Source organism: Aulonocara sp. 'chitande type north' Nkhata Bay, linkage group LG13 (assembly GCF_057382095.1).
Source record: "Aulonocara sp. 'chitande type north' Nkhata Bay isolate Kocher_YH1m ecotype deep benthic linkage group LG13, A_spYH_male_GT1.1, whole genome shotgun sequence".
In the NCBI taxonomy this organism is placed as follows: Eukaryota; Metazoa; Chordata; class Actinopteri; order Cichliformes; family Cichlidae; genus Aulonocara; species Aulonocara sp. 'chitande type north' Nkhata Bay.
The window spans coordinates 14,182,940-14,204,191 of NC_141356.1; the positions used below are offsets into that span (position 1 = coordinate 14,182,940).

General features: G+C 39.3%; 1 protein-coding gene across 2 annotated transcripts in view; it reads right to left on the minus strand.

The window, feature by feature from the left end:
• atrnl1a (attractin-like 1a) overlaps positions 1 to 21,252 on the minus strand; it is a 329,857-nt gene that overhangs the window by 229,252 nt on the left and 79,353 nt on the right. For both annotated transcript variants that reach the window (XM_086258788.1, XM_086258787.1), the window contains 4 exons: positions 19,515 to 19,728; positions 18,718 to 18,909; positions 3,268 to 3,516; positions 2,717 to 2,854 (listed from right to left, as the gene is read on the minus strand). In XM_086258788.1, the coding sequence (XP_086114914.1) occupies positions 2,717 to 2,854; positions 3,268 to 3,516; positions 18,718 to 18,909; positions 19,515 to 19,728 (793 nt within the window). The remainder of the gene's footprint in view (positions 1 to 2,716; positions 2,855 to 3,267; positions 3,517 to 18,717; positions 18,910 to 19,514; positions 19,729 to 21,252) is intronic.

The window sequence follows — 21,252 nt, forward strand, 5'->3', positions numbered from 1 at the left end:
AAAATGTATGTTCTCCTCTGAGGGCCTGAAAGTCTAACCAAACATCTAACATTTTGTCAGCTGCAGCTCTAAAGGTTGGTGTGGTTGTGGGCGCGTTTGTATGTGTGCAGGACAAGGTGAATGGAATAGTCAGAGGAAAGGGACACTAATGCCCGGCATACACATGCATAGACACAGACACAGACACACACTTCATCCAGATTTGACAAGGTTAGTTAATCATCTGTCACGGGGACAGGGGAACGGACAGACTCCCCTCTCCTCTGTCCGTCCTCCATCTCTTCTTCTCTATTTATCCCTCCATCTCCTCCTCTACTCCTTCATCGTCTCTCTGTCCAAGGGCAACTGTCCTTTTCCACCGATATTAACCTTGTAAATCTCACCACATGCTTTTATCTTTTTTTTCCCCTGTCAGCCTGTCTTTGCTTCTGTCTCTCTCACTCTTTTCCCCCCACTGTCTTGCTGTCCCATACTCTTTACAATGCTATGAGCACAGGCCTTTCCCCTTCCTGCTAGGGACAAAGCTGTGTCTCTATCATTCAGCACCGTAATCGGCCACACATCATTGCCTCCCAGCCATTTAGCCCAAGGTAAATCTAGTGGTCCCTTTTATAAAGAAAGATGGAGAAAATGGATATTGATAGAAATGATGGACAGGTGACACAAAAAGATGGAGATGACAAAGAGTTGCTGTAGGGTCTAAGAGAGCAAACAGCTGAAGTGTAAAAGAGAAAAAAATATAAGGTGATGTGAAAAGAGGTACGGATAGATGGATTTAAGGCTGAAGGAGGATTTCCCTTATATTATCAGTGCAGTCACTGTAGTCAAAGAAGAAAAAAGACATTATGGATGATATTAGTTTGTTAAGAAATCCAGTTTAACCAGCACATATATGCCAAAGAAGAAAATAAAATGTAAAACATAAACACAACACTGTGGTTGCCAGGGGTCTCAAACTCAAGGCCTCGAGGGCCGGTGTCCTGCAGATTTTAGATGTCACCCTGGGTCAACACACCTGATTCAAATGATTAGTTCATTACCAGGCCTCAGGAGAACTACAAGACATGTTGAGGAGCTAATTCAGCCATTTAAATCAGCTGTGTTGGATCAAGGACACATCTAAAACCTGCAGGACACTGGCCCTCGAGGCCTGGAGTTCAAGACCCCTGGCTTAGAGGAAGGTAAGCCCCATGTCGCTCTTTTGAGCTGTGCCAGTAGGAACACACCAGGCCTGGCCCAGGTGGTGACCAGGTAACCCTCTCTGAGGCAGGGTGATTTGTTCTCTATACACCGTGGCTATAGGAGATGTCTTCGTCAAAGCCCACAAAGCTGTCCTCGCTGCCTTCTCCAACTACTTTAGAATGCATATAACTTTTTAAAGTTATATGCATGTCTGGACTCTCAACAGTGACCAGTTTGACCATAGAAACCCTCACAGAACAAAATTACTCCTAACAGCACAGCGCCCGTGATCACTCAAATCCTGATAATGTGACAAAGAGAAAAAAAGTAGATAGTTAACAGTTTAGGAAAAAGATTAGACAACTAAATTAAATAGGGAAAGGACATGAGGAATAAAGTGAGGAAGTAAGGAGAGAAGAAGAATGGAAAAAAAGAAAGTTGAATATGACATAAAACATATGGAGGAAATATTAAAGAGGTGTCAAGAAGAGGAAATGTGTAGAGCATGGAGAGAAACACAGCTGGGAAAATGTGACCAGGGGATGTTAAGGAGACCACGAGAAAAGCCAAAAGACAGGATACAGAGGAAAATAAAGCCAAAAAAAAGAAGAGAAACTGTATTAAAGGCTGTACTGTATGGGGGCGTAGAGAGGCGTGCATCTATCAGCGCCATGCTCCTTGCAAAAAGCCGCCAGGGACAGAGACACCAGTCAACTCAGGAAATAAGAAAATGATTAAGAGCGATTTAATGTCATGCCGCCGCCAAGCCAAAACGCACATCTGTCACTGTGAGACTGATGCTCCTACACCTCCTTCTCACTTCTCCCTCCCTCACTCACACTCTAGCAGTCACTCACTCATTCATTACACTCTCCTGTCGCTGATGGGTTTTTTTTTTTTCCTATCAAGACCCATACCTTCCCAAACCAGACTCCAGAAGCCTTCAAATCACGCTTAACTCCACTAACACATGCTTTCCTGTGGGTTCATCCCACACTCACACGCTCTCCTGTTTCGACTGCTGGATTATGCACTACGATTATTTCCATATGAAGCATTTAAAAAAAAAAAAAAAAAAAGTGAGGAGGAACTGCTGAGAGGTTGCTTCTAATCAAAACATACAGATCTGTGTGTGTTCATCTTCACTCTGAAGGTTTGAAAGAAAGAAAAAATAATAAAGGAAAAGCACACACTGCATTCCTCTTCGTACTACATACATTTCAGGTTTCATCCGGTGTCCTGCTGGTGACCACAAGCTCTAAAGGAACCAAAGCTGGGAATCATGCCTTCTAAACACTGCCCCCACCAGGTTGTTTGTGGCCATTACAATGCTGTAAACTGCTGGTTACAAGTAATATTTTTACACGTCTGAAAGCTGTTAAAATAGGGAATGTCTGCCAAAATGTTTCTGCTGCGTTTAAATGAACTTATTTCACAGACACACACAGAACAGGATGTTTCTGCAGAGCACTGACAAGGTTTGCTGATGCTCATCAAAATTAAAGTTATTAACCTCCGTGACCTTTGCACTTACCATTACACTTCCCTCCATTGGTGGGGTCGCCATAGTAACCAGGCATGCAGCTCTGGCAGTGCGTCCCTGCTGTCAGGTTTCCACAGTGTTCGCATACGCTGCCGTTCACACACCTGCTGTGACCGTTACATTGGCATGCTGGAAGAGAACATTCATAGGAACATAAGAAAGCATGTGCAGTAGTACACATCATCTTCACTTCACCATAAGTGGTTTTAATGCAAGAACACTACAATAAATACCTGCAAAGGTTATCATTTTATTTGTGCTGAACGTCGCATTGAAAGGAGTTTCTAATATTTTTTCTGCTTCCATCATACACATTGCTCACTATCAGAATCACTTGGCAATCGCATACTTATAGATGAAGTGGGTAACTATTGAAAATGCACATTTCCTACTTCAGTTCTAGCAGCAGATAAAACACCGCAGCCAGAAGAGGCTACACTATTCATATTAAGTGGGATACTCAATTACAGGGTATGAAAGGTGAGTCCACAAAGCTTAACCTTAGTGTCATCTGGTCCAGTCTGGTCTCGTGGTTCACTCACCGGGGCACTGGATAAAAGCCCAGTTGCAGCCTCTGTCTGATGAACAGAGACCCTGATCCACCACCATGTCCCTGTCTCGCAGTTTATCCCGGTCTCTGGGCCCTGCCTTTGCGGTCACAGGCTTTAGAGGGCCTCTGTAGGAGCCCTCCATGCAAATGCCCCTACCGGTGTTACTGGGATCACCGCACCAACCACACTCCACCCTCTCCAGACACTCGGCGCACGTCCTCAGACCTGAACAGTTTTGGGCTGACAGATAAGGGATGTAAAAAGAAAGAAATCAAATATAAACTTGCATACAAGCATGCAAACTTTACAGTCACGGAAGATAATTTTGCTTGTGTAGTCAGGATGACAATGCAATTCAGTCCAATTCAGTTTTATTTCTATAGCACCAAATCATAACAACAGTTACCTTAAGCTGCTTACTGCCCAAGGAAAATAAGTAATGTTACTCCATGATATTTCAGTCTCTCTGGCATAGTTTTAAAGGTCACAACATCAGTGTATCTGGATATGTTCATTTGAATATGAACATTCAACTAATGGGTCACTCAATTTACATTTGATAGTAAAATATTGACAAATTTTACCGATTATACTTTAGAGGCACAAAAACCAGTTGTGTTCCCAACATATTAGTTAGTGCAGCATTTCAAACTCAAAACCTTTTAAATATGTAGAACTACTATCATATACTTCAGCACCAGTCTTATCTGTGTGTGAGAGACATGTTCAACACACATTTGGTTTGAAACCTTAAAAGCTGATTTTAACCATATTCTGTCTTTTACACTTACAATTCTTCCCAACAGGTTGAATAAAAGCATAAACACCATAAAAGCCTTCTGGGATGTAATCTACACCGTCTAATATTGTTTGCATCTTTTGCTTTCACCTTTTCTTTGACCCTCAACATTTAGAAATAAATGGGCTTTTCTTTTCCATGCCATTCCACATGTTCAGAGGAGCATTTGTATTCATAAAGTGGAGGTGACATTCAAAAAACACTTTACTAGTGGGATTTAAAAATGGCATTATGTTTTTAAGGTATGGCATTTAATAGTTGTAGAAGAAAACTGAAAATCTCCATACTGAAGCCTTTTTAGTTCAGCAAACGCTGCAGAGAGCAAGCAATCGGTGACGAACATTAGATTTTTTTCTTCTAGAGTCTCTGGCCTTCCAAAGTTAACTCTACAGCTTGTTTTTGAATCTCATTCTTGTTTTGCTCTTGTTCTCCAGTTCAGCTCATCTTCTTGTCATGATGAATTTTAGTCTACAAAGCCAGGGTGGAAGTACACACTGACAAAGAGACTTTGTGGGTATCTTGCCGTGTACACAAGAAACCAAAAGGTTGAGAGGAGGTATGCGAGGTGTTGTTTCTTATAGCCCAGTGAGATGATTCGAATGCGTAACATTTGCATTTTCACCAGAACTTCTTTCTCTTTTGAACATGAGGCATTTTCATAAGCCACAGATGTTCTAGCCGAACCAGTATCTGTTTCCTTCTCTATGCGTTCCTGCTTGAAATACACTCCTTGTCCTCTGTGTGTTTGCAAGCTACGCCGTTGCATTATTCAGCTTCAGCAATGCTGATTCATTTGTTCTCTCTCCCACTTTGTAATTACCAACTTCTGCTCCCCCTTTTTCAGATTTGCTCTTTATCTCCTCTCTGCCACAGTCCTATCCTTCTTTCTCCGTTTCTATTCACTAAGGCATCTCCCCATCTCGTGCTCATTCACTGCTGCTTTTTCCACCATTATACCCTCTTTTACATATTCTGTCATTTTGATTTAATTTGATTTTTTCCATTTATTCGTCTAAAACCCTTTTAGGCACAAATGAAATCACAAGCGACGGAACCGCTCTACTTTTCCTTCATCCTCTCTTTTTTGTCTGCTCTCCCACTGTGCTCTTTTCCCTTTTTACTTTCACCTCCCCTTAGTTCATCTCTTTTTGCCCTTCTCTTCTTACAGCTCACTTGATCTTTCACTAAAGTCAGTAGTTCAAAGAAAGGCGGTTCAACAGAATATCCCTAATCCACCGCATGGTAGGGTTTCCGCTGACAGAAAAGCACACATTTACATACCCAAGAGCAGGCTTTAATATCCAATAAATATACCAGGCCTGTTTACCATTTAAAAATATCAGTCCATTGCATTTATGTTGGCAGATTTTGGTACCAACTCCAATTCTCTTCTGCCAGATCTTTTTATTTATTCATTTTTCATGAAAAGAGAATTCTTTGATTTAATAGATCCAATCTGTTCTCATTCTGTGACAGCTGTTGTTTGTCCCTCCAGGTCAGGTCAGACTCTCAGTGCAGGGCCACAATTTTTGCTTCAGTCTTAGTAATGCTCAATACATAGTCCCCGGACAATGACACATTTTTTTTTAATATACTTGAGTGCAAACCAGTCTGACATTACTCTTTGCTCCATCCATCCATCTTCTTCCGCTTATCCCAGCCCGGGTCGTGGGGACAGCAGCGAAGCCCAGATCTCCCTCTCCCCGGCCACTTCCTCCAGCTTGTCCAGGGTAACACTGAGCCATTCCCAGGCCATCCAAGAGATGTCATCTCTCCAGTGTGTCCTCGGCCTACTCCTGGTTCTTCTCCCAGTAGGCACGTCAGAATAAGATTCCAGATCCAAGCAGACTCCCTAGGATATCTCCCAAGATGGTTTGGGCATCTTACTAGGATGCCTATTACTCAGATGTCCAAACGACTGGCTCCTTTTGATGTGGAGGAGCGGCTCTACTCTGAGCCCCTCTCAAATAACCGAATTACTTAGTTTAACTCTAAGGGCAATGCCAGCCACCCTTTGGAGAAACCTCACCACCACCCCCCCCCCCCCCCCCCCTTTGTATCAGCGATCTCATTCTTTATACCTTTATATAGTAATGATATGTCATTACTATATATCATCACTACATATCGGTCTTTACCAAGTAATGAATGCTACACAATCTAGCATTGAGACACATGAACAAAACCTTTCCTTAAAAATCTCAAAATTTTTAAGATTTTCTTTTCTACAGCTTATTTGGCTCTCGATTTCTTGAACCACACTGAGAAGGAAGCAACACTATTTATCTAGTCACAGCTGAGTTTGTGCCTATCTCCTCTTCAATTTATATCCAATCTAAACCAGTTCTGGACCATAAGACAGACAAAATGTTTACTCAACAACCAATTAAATTTCCCCCAGCTTTTTTTTTTCTCCAAAAAGTGAATTGTATAGTTGTGTGTCTGCAGATACTTGTTTCAATGGTTTGCATGGTTTGAAAGTTACAGGATTTAGACTTGAGATGTAATTTTAGTGTAAGACAATTTCTTCACGACTAAAGGCTGTTTTCAGCAAAATATTAATGTAAGATTTGACTAAAAGTTTGAACTGCAATTCATTTGCAAAATGTGTCAAAATTAGTGAGAGAAAATGCACCAAATATTTCAGGCATCAGTCTGAACGCCACAAATGGGATAAAACGGGCTCAATGGGCACTAAGTGGCACAAGTAAGAGCAATTAATTCAAAAGTGAGAGAATGTAGAAGAAAACAAATACTAGCATGGACGGAAGATACAGAGATCCTTAGATGTTCACTTACATAACAGTAGTTTGCATGGATGATTGAATTTACCTGCTATGTTCTCGTTGCCTGAGCCTTTTCTATTTTTAATAGCATTTCCAATTATCTGGCTTCATCTGTGTTCCACATGGAAAGAATTTAAAGAGGTTATTGCCTCCTGAAGTCTTGGGATTCAGAGCAGATGAAGGAGAGAGAGGAAAAATAGAGTGCCTACAGGGTTTACAAGGCCTTAGTTTTACTTAACAGCACCAAAGATGTAGCTGTACCATGTGCCATTGCATGACATTAGCTCCAGGTTATTTCTAGAGAAAATATTCTCTTGGATGGTGCCTTCATGAGAGTGGGAAAAAAAAAAAAAAACAACAACAACAGCAACATGAGATCTAATCATGATTCACTGATGAAACTGTTGACCACTGGCTATTTTTTTTTCCTTTTTTCCTTCTTGAATATTGTTAAGATTAAAATAAGAAAATAATAACTTACATACTTCAAATGGCTTAAAATACTTTCTCTAATATCTTGCAAAAGAGCTTTGTTTTCTCTCACTTAACCAATCTCAACGAGTAAACAATGATGGACAATGGTGATTTAATTTTAATGTATTGCACTTCATAGTTATTAAAATATGAATTATGGCTGGCAAATGCAATGCAAAGATGCTGTTACAGTCACGATTGAACAAATCATTTAAAAAAGGTTATTGTGCTTTTCTGTATTTTTCTCACTTACAGTACATATACACACACACTGGACTTTCTGGACTTTGGTTTTGCACAACACTGGTCACTATATTCTTCATTTCCGGTTAATACTTGTACAGCTGCTGTTATTGTGTATATATTTATTTATATTTATATTTCTTTATACATTCTTATATAGTTCTATATTGTGTATTTTGTTGTACAGTTATTTTATTTTCAACTTTAATTTATATATTTATCTTTATCTTATTCTTCCCAGTTAAATTTACCCTTCATTCTAATTTGTGTTGTACAGTTATTTCATTTTTAACCTTAATTTATATTCTATTCCTTCCTAGTTAAATTTACCCTTTTTAATTTTTCATATTTATTTCCTATCTTATTCATAGCCTTTTCCTTTTTTGTTTTCTTTAGGTCACGAGCAGTTGTCCAAGCATTTCACTACATATCGTACTGTGTATGACTGTGTACGTGACAAATAAAATTTGAATTTGAATTTGAATTTGAATATATTATGTAAAAGTAATCACTGATCCACAAGCTCAGGGTCAAATGCTCAGTTCACATTTTTCCTCTATTCTTGGATCTGTACAACCTGCTATAGAGGTGTAGGGATGGGAAATGATACGATTTTAGAGATTCTGATTCCATTATCAATATCACTTATCAATTCTCTTAATAATTCTCATTGGGTTTTCATTAGCTCTGCTTCGAGATTCAACACCATCACCAAGCTGCATATTAAAGACATTACCTTCCTGTAGATTAATTGCATGCTGTGTGGTCAAATGTTTGTGTATCTTGGAAGTATTTCCCTTCTTTGTTGTGATCAGTTGTTTTCAAAAACAAAATAATGCTTTACACATATTACAAAGAATACTTTTCTTAAATTTAAAAGTAATTACTCCCAGGAAAAAAACATTTTTTATAACACTTCTAACTTTATTTTTGCATTTCTCCATAAAATGATGTGAGAATGAAGAAATCACTTGGATGAGTGATGGAAAATTTTCCCCCACTGAAAACGTTACGTCCAGATGAACATAACTATTTTTTGGGGATTTCCAGACCTGGATGAGTTCAGGGTCTGACTGCTGGGCTGGGGTCGGGATTCACTCAGTTTAACTCTGAGCTTTTGGCTAATTTATTGTTAGCATAAACTAGCAAAGAGCCAAAATTGTGTTAGCAGCATAATATTGTTGTTTCTGTCCTGGAGTTTGCACTTAAAAAGTAATGAAAAGTAATGCCCATATCCACACTGCAGACTGTACCACTACTTTCCTTCTCCAGCACAACAAATGAAAGCAGCAGGTTGTAGCCTATGAGTTCCCTACAGCTTTCTGGCTTTGGTCTTCAACCCGTCGATAGCCAGCTTCACAAACTACATTCAGAACACTTTGAATTTTGAGGGGAAGGTCAGGAACGTCATTATGGAATCAGATTAAACAACGCTCTGTAATAAGAATGCTATATCATAAGAGACTTCAATTGTTTTCCAGTTACCGAAGCTATGGAGGTAGTTGTAATATTTTACAGGATGAACCCAAGCTTTATTATCAACCAAGCATGTCTGCTCTTTAAACAGTATCTTAACACACATATTTTAGCTATAAGAGCTAATACTGCAGGCAGAAACATGGGTGTCCTACAGGTTGCCCAGTTTCGTCTATTACGGCCAACTTGTATAAGGAGGAAGTAGAAAAGAGGGCTCTGTTATCCTATCCCAGGACATCCCAGAGCCATTGGTTCAGGTATGTGGATGAGACCTGGTCGAAAATCTAATCTCAGGACCTACCTCAATTCACAGATGCCATTAACTCGCTGGACAAATACATCAAATTCAACAGGGAGGATATGAAAAATGACAGGCTAGCATTGCCATAAGTAGTGGGGGACGTGAAAGTCAATGTGTACTGTAAACTAGCACATACGGGTCAATATTTAAGGTTTGACTCTCATCATCTACTGGAGCACAGACTGGGTGTCATCACTGTCCTCAAAGACCCAGTGGCAGGCGAAGCAGAGCTACATCACATCAAAAAGAGCCTGAGTAAATGTGGTTATCCCAGGGTTACATTTGTCAAAGCTGGGAAGATGCCTAAAGAATTCTCCCGGTGATCCAAGAGAGAAGGACAACTGCTTCCTAAAGGAAATTCAGTGGTGATCTCTTATGTGTCAGGAGTGTAAGAATAGCTGAGGTGCATTTTTTTTTTTTGAAAACACAATCTCTCTCTGATTTTCAAACCCCAAGACATGCTACACAAAAAACAATCAAACCAAGGATCGAGTCCCTCGGCACAAACACAGAGTTACCGTATCAAACCAGGATTTTGTAGGCTTTTTACGTTTACAGGCTAGGGGCCAGACCTTCAATGAAGAGCATGTGCACATCCTGGACTGGGAGGAATGCCGATTTGAATGGGGAGTCAAGGTAACAACTATCAGTGAACAAGAGTATATGCTAAAGTGCTGGAATTGCGGCAATTTTTCAACTCTCTGTGAATGACACCAATGGTTGTTGATCACTGGCCATGATAATTATTAACAAACATGAAACTGAGCTTGTGGTTCATTTTTATGTAATGGTGCTAGTCAGTTGTTATGTAGCTACATTTATAAGGTTGGGGAAAACTGCAGTCAGGTGAGACTAAAGTCATCATAATTTCTCCAACTGATAACACAGCGACCAGAAGAAGAGAATCAACTTTCTGGGTCAAAGAGAGGCGTGGCACAGAAGCCCCTCATACATGCTGTTCAACTTTGCTTCAGAGCAAATCCAAAATAGTTCATTTCCAGGTGGCAGATGAAGGGTGATGCTGGACCAAGGCCCAATATAAGATAAATAATTCTTATTCTGAAATATGAATCATGCACAACTGATGTTATACTGTACAATAACAAAAATATCGATCTGGGAATGAGACAATTATCCCTTTTGCATAGGCAGGTAAAATGATGTATATTATATTAATTACTCCTGTAAAATATATAAAGTAACCAGATTAACAAAATTTGTATTTTGCACTGGTCAAAGTTGGGGAAGACAGGATCTACTGGATTTCCGTCTAGAAGAAGAGACATAAATGCAGTAACTGGGTCATATCCAAGAGGACATGTGTTTGCATCTCACACAACATCAGTCGCTAAAAACTTTTTCAAGTTCCTATCATCACTTGGAGACTGAGGGCCTTTAAAGTTGTGTCAACAACAAACATTAAGCACTGCATTTCCTCAACGATGGCAGCTTTAAATGGCTAGAAATGAAATAACACCCACCACATACTTCAAGCAATGTGTAGAAAAAAAAGGTACATTTCTGCTCTGTGTTCTTTCTCATCAGCTTCCTTACTGAAATCAGGATTAGTCATCATCATTGACAGAAATCACCCTGAGGATACCTAAACACAACAGATGACATCTATGGTGTTGCAAAGAAAGGACTGTTTGTTCTGAAGGGGGAATTTTCACCTTATCAAAAATCTTCAGTGCCACATTCTGTTCATCACATTGGGTCTGATATCTGGTGTCCCTGGATAGCGCAGATCGTCTGGCTCCATCTCGTGTAATCTATTTGCTCCTACGGTGCTTGACAGTTAGCATCACTGAAGCCAGTAGAATACAGATCTGTAAGCCTCCATGCATAATACATCAAGTCTAGAACCCATAGGCTGTCTTCCCCCTTCACTTTTCTCCAAGCACATGAAACCCCCAAACGCCACACAGAAACCATGTGGGATAAACATGAAACACACACACACAGACTTCACATCATGATTTCCTCACAGAAAATAAGGTTATTTTTCAATATCAGCTCAAATAATATAACTAACACCTGGTTTATGTCTGTATGTGGACAAGAAGGTAGTAAGTGAGCAAAAAAATAAAATAAAATCATGCACACTAATGTAACCAGTTCTGCTCAAATTGCTGCAGTTCTGCAGCAGAGCACTTAAGTTTTCATCTCTGAGGGCTTTTTTGAGCCTTTGAACTGTAGCGATTTGTTACATTCAACTGAATTACACCTTGCTCCACATAAAGGTAGTAAATATCCATCCATCCAGTCTCTTCTGCTTACCAGAAGTTGGGTATTCCAGATCCCCTTTCTCCCAGTCACATTTTTCAATTCCTCCTGGGAATCCCAAGGCACTCTCAGGCCAGAGGAGACACATTATCTCAGTAACAGGTTCGTAGTGTACTACAGGCTTTCCACCCAGTTAGGTGTGCCTGTAAAACCTCCAAAGGCAGGAACCCTAGCCAGAACTTCCTCAACTGGCTCCTTTTGAAATTTCTCATTGCTTATTTTATAATCATGAGAAAATTAGCCCTAATAAAACAATGGCTATAAAGTGGGGAACCCCACCTTTGCAAATGTTGGCTTTTCGCTGCTTAGCAGACCACAGGAAGCCACTTTTTATACACAAGAAAACAAAAACTAATCATGTCCATAACTTGTGTTATTTATATATGTCCCCCCCCCCAAAAAAAAAATAAATTATAAATGCACAAAAAATTATAATTTTGTTGTTTCCATTATAAATGCTAATCATAAAGAACAAGACAAACAAAATAATTAAATGGGACCTTTTGGAAGTGCTGCTGAAGAATTTAAAATAGAAAGGCACATTTTCCAATAGGTAATGACCATAACTTGCTGAAGAGACTGGAGGAAGACCGTAGGGTATTTACCTTACAGTACAAAGCACCTTGAAGATACGTTGTGTTTTGGAGCTATATAAATAAACCTGAATTGAACTGAAAGCCTGTATTTTTTTTTTCTTCTAACCCTTAAGAGACCCTTCAGCAGGGTCCAAATCTGCAACAATTTTTCAACCAAACCAAGAACAGGATAGCACTTTTGTTGCTATCTGTGGCCACTGCCACTTGCTGAAATGAAGGATAATGGAATGAGCAGATTAACTGTGGAAGCTCTCCACAGTGAAAGAAAATGTCTCTTTGTCAGAGGTGGCAAAGAAAAGCTAAAATTGACAGCAATAGAAACTGAAAGGCGAACACAAGTGCATGTATGTTTAGGGAGAGGGAGCCCTGGGTCTCTGGGAAAGAAACAGACTGTGAAACAGAAGATGAAAGTGTTGGAGGGGCTCATCATTGCTGCTTTTCTTAAACTATTCCACTGTAAATATAGTTGTCTAAAAGACTGTTTTCCCAATCAGACAACAAGTATAATTGATTTATCGTGAAAGAAGGTCTCTTATTTGTAAGGTAACGGAGTCTTAATGGTGACTTATTACTACTTCAACAAAAGAACCTGTGAATTTCCTACACCACTGCTGATTTCACGCCACATGTTAACAGCATGTATTTTGCCTTATTTGCCATAATAAACTGTAATGCCATATAACCCCAAGCATAGACATCAACAGCATATCCATTAATCATCTTAAGTGTAATAAAAATTGTCACCAAAGTTAACACCACCTGAAGACAAGCTAACAAAGTATTTTTTGCTGCCAGAGCTTTTTTACTGACAATATACATAAGAGTCCAAGGACTATTACCAAACATTGTCGGTGCTGCTGTTAGACTTCGCATGATTTCATCACCATTTTCTTAAGTAACGTCCTCCATCTCCTCTGTATTGTTGACTAGCCTGAAACCCCCTCCAGAGAGCTTAACAGTGAATCTCAACATCCCAAGTTCACCCCCCCATGGCACCATGTTGATGTTGCTTTTGTTGCCCATATGGTGTTCTGCTGCCTTATCCAGATCCAGTGGCCTGCAGTGTCTGCTGCTGACAGATCTTTGATTGTTGATGATGTAAGTGATGTTTGATGGTGAGCCCTGTACTGCACCCCAGCGTGTTTCAACCTAACTGTAGATGATGCAACACAGGCGCTGCAGTCAATCTCTGTGGGTTCTCCACTTTCACAGTTGACAGTTGAACATCAGCTGCCACATTCAAGTATGAGTCAAGTTTGCTCTTGGAGAACTTCTCAACAGAGCCTTCCCATGGCATTGTTAGGTCTACGATATACACCATTTCATAACACAAAGTCATTGCTGTAGACTGGAAATTAAAACCAGTTTACCCACAAAAGAGCGTCCAACTTTGACATCTAGAAATTAATTATTTCAGTATGTTTGGCTGAAGAGTGTGTAGACAGCCTCTGGCTTACATGAAATATGGGAATGATACAGAAAGCCTGCAGCCAAATCAGCCTGAGACAGAAATAACACAGTTCAAATTGGATCATCAGACAAGCAATAGAATGTTTTTCTATTTTTATTTTTTTTGGGGGGGGGGTTTCCACCGCCACGGTCATGAACCCTTCAGCTGTTTACGGCAGGTCATTGTGCCACAGTTGTGTATGTACCAATTTACCAATGTACTAATTTAGCTCATTCACAGCAAATGTGTGCATATGTGAGTGCTATGAATTCTGATCAATCATAATTATCATGTATAGCAGCACAGCAAAGAAGGACTCATCCAGGCTGGAGAAACAGATCAGGAAGGCTGGCTCTGTGGTCGGCATGAAGCTGGACACTCTGATGACAGTGGCAGAGAAAAGGACACTAAAAAAAACTGCTGGACATTATGAACAATGCTGGGCATCCTCTGCACATGGCCATTAACAACCAGAAGAGTCTGTTCAGTGACAGGTTGCTTCTCCCCAAGACAAGAACTAAGAGACTTAAAAACTCCTTTGTCCCACACGCCATCAGACTGTTTCCCCTCCTCTCTGGAGGGGAGAGGGAGGGGAAACAGGAGGACAAAGGAGGGGGGAACAACTAAGCTGTAGTGCCTCTTCACTTCACTGTGCAATACTTTTGTTAATAGTCAATGGTGCAATAGACCTCAATACTTGAAATGTGCAATTCACTTGTATATATATATATATATATATATATATATATATATACATATATATACACATATACATATACATATATATATATATATATACATATATATACATATACATATACATATATATACATATACATATATATATATATATATATATATATATATATATATATATATATATATATATATATATATATACATACATATACATATATACATATACATATATATATATATATATATATATATATATAATATTCTGTAACTTCTGTCGGTGCTGTGCTTTTGGAAACCGAATTTCCCAGAGGAACCCACCCGAGGGATTAATAAAGTTTTATCTTATCTTATCTTAGCTTAAAGCATTTCTTAATAAATAACTGTTTTCGACCTACAATATAGGTCACAAAGACCATTTGTTAACTAATTATTTTTCCACAACGTCTACGCACTATAGAAGTAGAAGCAGCAGCGAGCGAGAGTCTACCAGTCTTTGTCTACCAGAGAACATAGAACTGTGCTCTACCAACCTAGAAAAATGATAAAAAATAAATGCTGCTATTTTCTACATGTTTCAACATTTTAACCTTATTATTTTATATTGAAGCTCAAGCCACCAAGGGTGAACTTGGTTTTTAAAACAGGACTATAAGACCAAACACAGTGAAATTCTAATTCTAACTTCTTAAGGACAAAACTACTGTAATGAAAAACTGAATACATACATAGCCATGGCAAGAACTGGGACAGCGCTTTAGCTGAAAACAAGTCAACAAGGAAGTGAAAGGAAGGGGGGGGGGGGGGGGGGGGGGACAATCACACTGCAGAACCCAAATTTGGCCTTTTTATTACAACAACAAAAAAAAAACTGTTTCAGGTACAGGTGGTGCACATTTTTAATGTTTCTGTTTGTTGACGTGGTATCACTTAGTTTGGGGTCAAGTCAGAGTTGAAATCAGTAAATATAAGTCTCACGTAAGTCTCAAGGAAAAACCGATTACAAGTTAGAGAATGAAAGAGTAGGTGGACAACCATGAACCTTGAATAAATTTGATTTAAAAAAGTAAATGGTGTTGTATTTTATCACTATAAAGCAATCGCTTATGATTAATGAAACACCTTGGCTGTCAATGTCATGATATACATGTTAGTAATTTTCACTAACCATATAGTAACATACATTAGCAATAAACAGGTAAATCCTTAAACATTGAGACATTTGTTTATCGTTACTTAATGCTAATTAATTTATAAATTACCTGATATTAAATAATGTTAGCTGAAGTGCCTTTATTGTGGACTGAGATGCACCATCGGGGGAATTTGAAAAATAAAATATGTCATATTTTACAATAAGTAAACTAAGCTGTGCTTTCAGCAACAAAGGTAAAAAAAAAAATAGCAAAACAAAAGCCTCCTACATACCTTCTGTCACCAAATGGAGACATGAAGAATAAAAGAGAAGATGGGGGACGTGCCATTATGTAAGCACTGAACGTAAGACGAAAGACAGGAAGACATCCTTGGCTTGCTAACAGTAGGCTGGAGAGCTGTCTGCACTTAGAGTACTGGCATCAGGAAGGAATAATAATCACCAGTCACAAAAAGAAAGAAAATTCTTGTTTCTGAAGCCGTTTCTGTAACTGCACAAACAAGAACACTTTGCTCCAAAGTGAGTATTTGTCTAACAAATGACAGAAAATAACAATGCAAAGTTTTGCCTCAGGGGAATACTTTTTTTTTTGTCCCCTAAGAGACACTTGTTGAACTGCCAAATAAAATATAGTTCTACCTTGCTCTAACTTTCCCTAAAATAAAACCAAACTAATTTCTAAACAGGGTTTGGAAATTAGTGAGGTCCAGAATTTTAAACTAGACGTCTGAAGTTTCCAAAGTTGCAATAAAATCAAAGGCAGAAATTTGTAATCAACTCCATCTTGTAAAGCTTTGTTTTGCACAAGCAGCTGTGTATATAGAAATATAGGAAATGAGTGTTATGTGTATAGAATAAGTCATGCCTCATTCCTCACAGCATTGAATTAGGGCAAGTGAGGCAAGTAGGGCTTGTCAAGTCAAATCTGAAAATCGATCTCAATTAAAATGATGTCTACTCTGGCCTGTTGGCCTCCCTCCTACTGCCACCTCAAGGTTGCAGTTGGCCATTTTCTCTGGAAGCAGGATTAACTCAGCTCTACTTACTGTACATTAGACTGAAATCCATGTGTCCAGTGTTTTGAGGGTATCCAGGACCTCCCCACAGATGGCTCCACCGGATACAGCTCTGCTCGGGCCTCCCCACACTGAACTGGCACCTGTCCAGGTTATTGCAAAATCTGTGCCCCAGTTGGTGGATCCTGAGCCCCCTGTGTGAGCCACCTCGGCCTGTGAGACCTGAGCTGTCTGGACGATCAGACGCAACTGACCCATGGCTGAGGGTCTTGTGCAGCCCCAGCTAGGACTGAGTGCCACAGTGTATACTGTTACCAGTTTAATATATTTCTTGTTCATAAGGACATCCCCTATAGAGTCTCATGCCACATCTCAGAAAAACTAAGACTGGTTGGCACACTGGTTGTATCTGTCCCATGAACTAAAAGAAAAAGTCACTGTTGTTATTTTTTTTTTTATTCAATATTCCTAATAAACTGAGGTTTTCTACCCAAACTTCTTCTTCGGGTCAATTAAACTGCAATTTCTATTGTTTCCCTAGATTTTCTGAGTTAGAATAGAATAGACCTTTATCCCACGGATGAGAAATTTTGGTGTTACAGAGCTCTTACAGCAAGGGAAAGTAAAATGTAAAAGGAAGACACAAGGTGGTCCTATAATCCCTATGTGGTCTGCTGGCTGTTCCAAAAGTACAACCTAGAGTACTTATCCCCAGGTTTTGGATTTTGAGTTACTGTGAGGATTTGGTATTCATGTATTATTTATCAGTTTATTATCAGTTTATTATTGTTTTCTGAGTACTCTGGATGTTTGAATATTGTTGGGTTGTGTTTGAGAATAATTATATTTCATTTCTTTATTATTCACATTTCTTGTGAATCTCAGTTGTGGTGATATAGTCTTTAGTTGATCTTCCTGTCCCTTTAGTCTCTTGCTGCTTATTATTTTATCACTTCTAGGGACAGTTCAATTATGTGATAGCTTGTATTTTGGTTCCCATCTTGTTGTTTTTCTGTACTAGTAGTAATAGTTACATCTTCCCTGTATTTCCATTTGCGCCTTAGTGCTTAACCCTCTGTCTTGTTTGTGTTAGCCTGGACAAACCAACCTTTCAATTGAAATCTGACCCAGAGTGGATGAAAATTCACCTAAAAACCTAACCACCTATTTGTTTAATTTGTTGTACGGAATTCACCAAGTTACTTTCCCGGTGAGACTGAGGATTTAGAAACTCCAAAAACGATTAGGCGCCACGAAAGAGTCACAGGGCTCAGCCATGCTAAGAAACCATCTCATCAGAAAGCAGCGGTGAAGCTGAACTATACCATCCCCGGGGAGAGGTTGTATATCAGAGAAATGTTAAGAGACAGCAGCGAGGACTTCATATTGAGTGAGTCATGTGTCATTGTAGGTGATTGATTGTCTGCCCTGTAGCTACAGGAGAGTTGGCGCTGCCCTAGTGTTGGTGTGTTTGAGTCAATGTGTGTGTGAGGCTGATGGGTAGCCTTGACTGCTGATAAGACAGTCGATGGGAGCCTGCAATGACTCTGTCCACACATCGCACTTTGGTCTCTTTCCCAAAGGTATGAGTAACAGTTTTTATCTTTTGTTCATTTGTTTGTGTAGACATAAACTATCCTGACACAAAGATAACATACAGCAGAGTACAAACATTCAAAAATGCCACAAGTTTATGTTTTTCTGGCATGGCTCTACACTCCACTTCGATTATGAACAAATAATATTATACCTGACCTTTGTAACTTATTTCTCCCAATATCAGTAACAATTTTAAACCACTGAGACTTGTACAAGAACCCAATCCAAAAACTCGCAAAAATTAAAGTAATCAAATAAAAAGTACTAGAATTTCTCAGTTTAATAAAAGCAAAAAAAGAAAAATAATGACCCATTTTGAGTAAATATTCCACTAAATAAATAGGAATTACAGACAGTAAGGAATTGTTCAGGCTACGTGTAAAAAAACAAAACAAAAAACAACAGTGTAACGCACCAAGCACACTAAATGAGTGTGATTTTTTGTTCTTGCACGTAATTACCTATGGTTATACTTATAAGTCTACCTGTCAGATGAATAAAAGCAAAAAACAATATAATATTTTCCTCTACAATGATGGTAGCAGCATAGTAAAAAGTCTCACCAGTACAATCCTGGGTCTGCCACTCCAGACACTGGCCGTAGGGGAAGGAAATGACATACGCAGAGGAGTCTACACAGCGCTGAGTACGTCCACACCACATGCACTCCATGGCCTGGCTGGTGCAGTTGGCACAGCTGGTGCGCAGAGCACAAGGCGTCTTACAGGGACGAGCACTCTGACTCTGGGGACTCCCTGAGCAAGGGATAGACAGCACCATGGTGTGTGAAACATTAAATGACCTGTTAGCTATATTTGTTTTGCATTCAGTGACATCCAAATAGTAAGATAGTGTAGCTGTAAAAACACAAGTTTGACTATTTTATAGATCTGGAGACAATATGGCACATTCCTGTTGGAAGCAGCCATCAGAACATAGATACACTTTGCTCATAAAGGAATTGACATGGGTCAGCAACAATACGCAGGCAGGCTGTGGTACTTAAACAATGCTCAAGTAATATTTAGGGGGCGAAAGTGTTTCAAGAAAATATCCCCCTATGACCCCATGACCCTACCACCATGAGCCTGAACGGCCAGACTACTCAAATTACTCTGACCTCTGTAAACTGTAGAAATGGTTGTGCAAGAAAAAGACAGCAGTCTGAACTTCAGCAGATTGCCTGGAACGCATCTACATGTCTAAATGCATTGAGTTGCTGCCATATAATTGGCTGATTAGCATTTTGCACACTGAGCAGATGTTCCTAATGAAGTGGCTGGTGGGTGTATGGTTTCATTAGGTGCGCTAACCTTCAAATACATTTTTTTCTTTTGTCTTTCTATTCTTTTTTTCTCACCAACAGGTTTTTCACAGATCAGGCCATCAGTGGTGGCAGTGCAGGGGTTGGCCTTAAGACCAGCCATTTGAGCTTGTTCCAAGTAAGCACAAAAGCCTGAGTCACTGGGCTCTCCAGGTGACCATCGCAGGGTGGTGTTGGTGAAGGGGGATGCATCCTCCCAGCCCCAGTACGACACATTAATCTTCCTCAGGCCAACCCATGGAGATAACATCTGTAGAAGCAGAAAGACAGGTTTGAATTAGTCAGTGACTGACTTTATGTACAACATATACAAACTTTTTCTTGATATTCTGTTATGTGGAATTAGCACTGGTCATTAACTTGGGAGAAAGCTGACAGTCCTTATGATGTTACTTGATACTGTTTCATATCACAGTAAGAGAAGATCCTTCCAATATTTTCTTCAGAAGTTAACTGAGCATTATTCATAGTTAAATATAAACGTGTTTCTGGGGTGACAAAGATGGTAAAAGTCTCCATTCATGTTCCCTACAATTTTTCATAAACTCTTACGTAGAGTTGTGTAAGTAAACGTTGCACAAATTTAGACGCTGCCCTTTAGAGAGATAGCTGTGCTTCTGTCAGATTCATCAAATGAAAGAGTATAAACACAATGAATCCTCATCCTGTTTCTTTCATAGCAGGTCACGTTATGCTTTTTATCACCTAAGCAAGAAGCACATAGTAATTTAACTAAGACAACATCTACTTTGCCAAGAAGACAGTGTCGTGTTTTCCATTAAAGTGGATCCTAAATCAAACCATCTGCAAATGACTGTAATTGCTATAAAAGCACAAACTCATTCAAGATTTCAAAAAGGGCCAGAAATTACAGCAGCTGATTGAAGTGTAGTTCAGTGAACATTTGAATTATCTGCCGACAAAACATTTGTGACGTGAAAGAATTCTTTCCCACAGCTGTGATTCATTTCATTAGATAAATTCAGGATCCCAAGAATACTGTGACATTGCATTTATATGTCAGCAAATGCATATTTTCGCACGCCTTTCTGTGTCTAGTCAGCTCCTCCATTTGAAAATCCTTTGTAATCCAGATGAAAAGAAAAAAACCTTTTTTGAAGGCATAGTAAATGTAGGTTGTGAGATTTTGATTTCTAAATGTCAAAAAATGAAGAAAATTAACTACATTTGTACCCTCCACTGTTTCTCTGGACAGATTGGATTCATCATGAAATGTTGTAAAGCATGTCAGATTCTCATATGGAGTTCCTAACATGAGAATTAGAAGTGAACATTTCAGTGTGACGGTCATTTATAACCATGCAGTTTGTCTTTGTGCTCCATGGTGGCCTTAGAAGGGTTTTTTGCTTTCTAAATGTCCAATTTCCATGGTAGATAAAACACATACACACCCCAGTTAGAAATATCTTGAATCTATGGAAATGGAACCGCCACAACTGCTTCTGTTAATGATTAGTTGCTTGTGAGCCTTGCTTTGTGCTGGTGAGAAACACATTATTTGGCATCCAATGATAAATAATGTATGGAGGCAGGTTTGCGTACACATATATCACAGAATGGCCACAATTCACAAAGTTGCACCTGTGTCAATGGCACGAAGATGGTGGCAGTTGTAACCTTAAGTTACATTCATATACAACTTTTTAATCATATCTGGGCAAAATGCTTTTAAATTTTGCTTAATCTCAGACCAGACTCATCCAGTTTCCTGAGGATAGACACAAACAACTGAGTTGATCATTTTGTTTGGAGG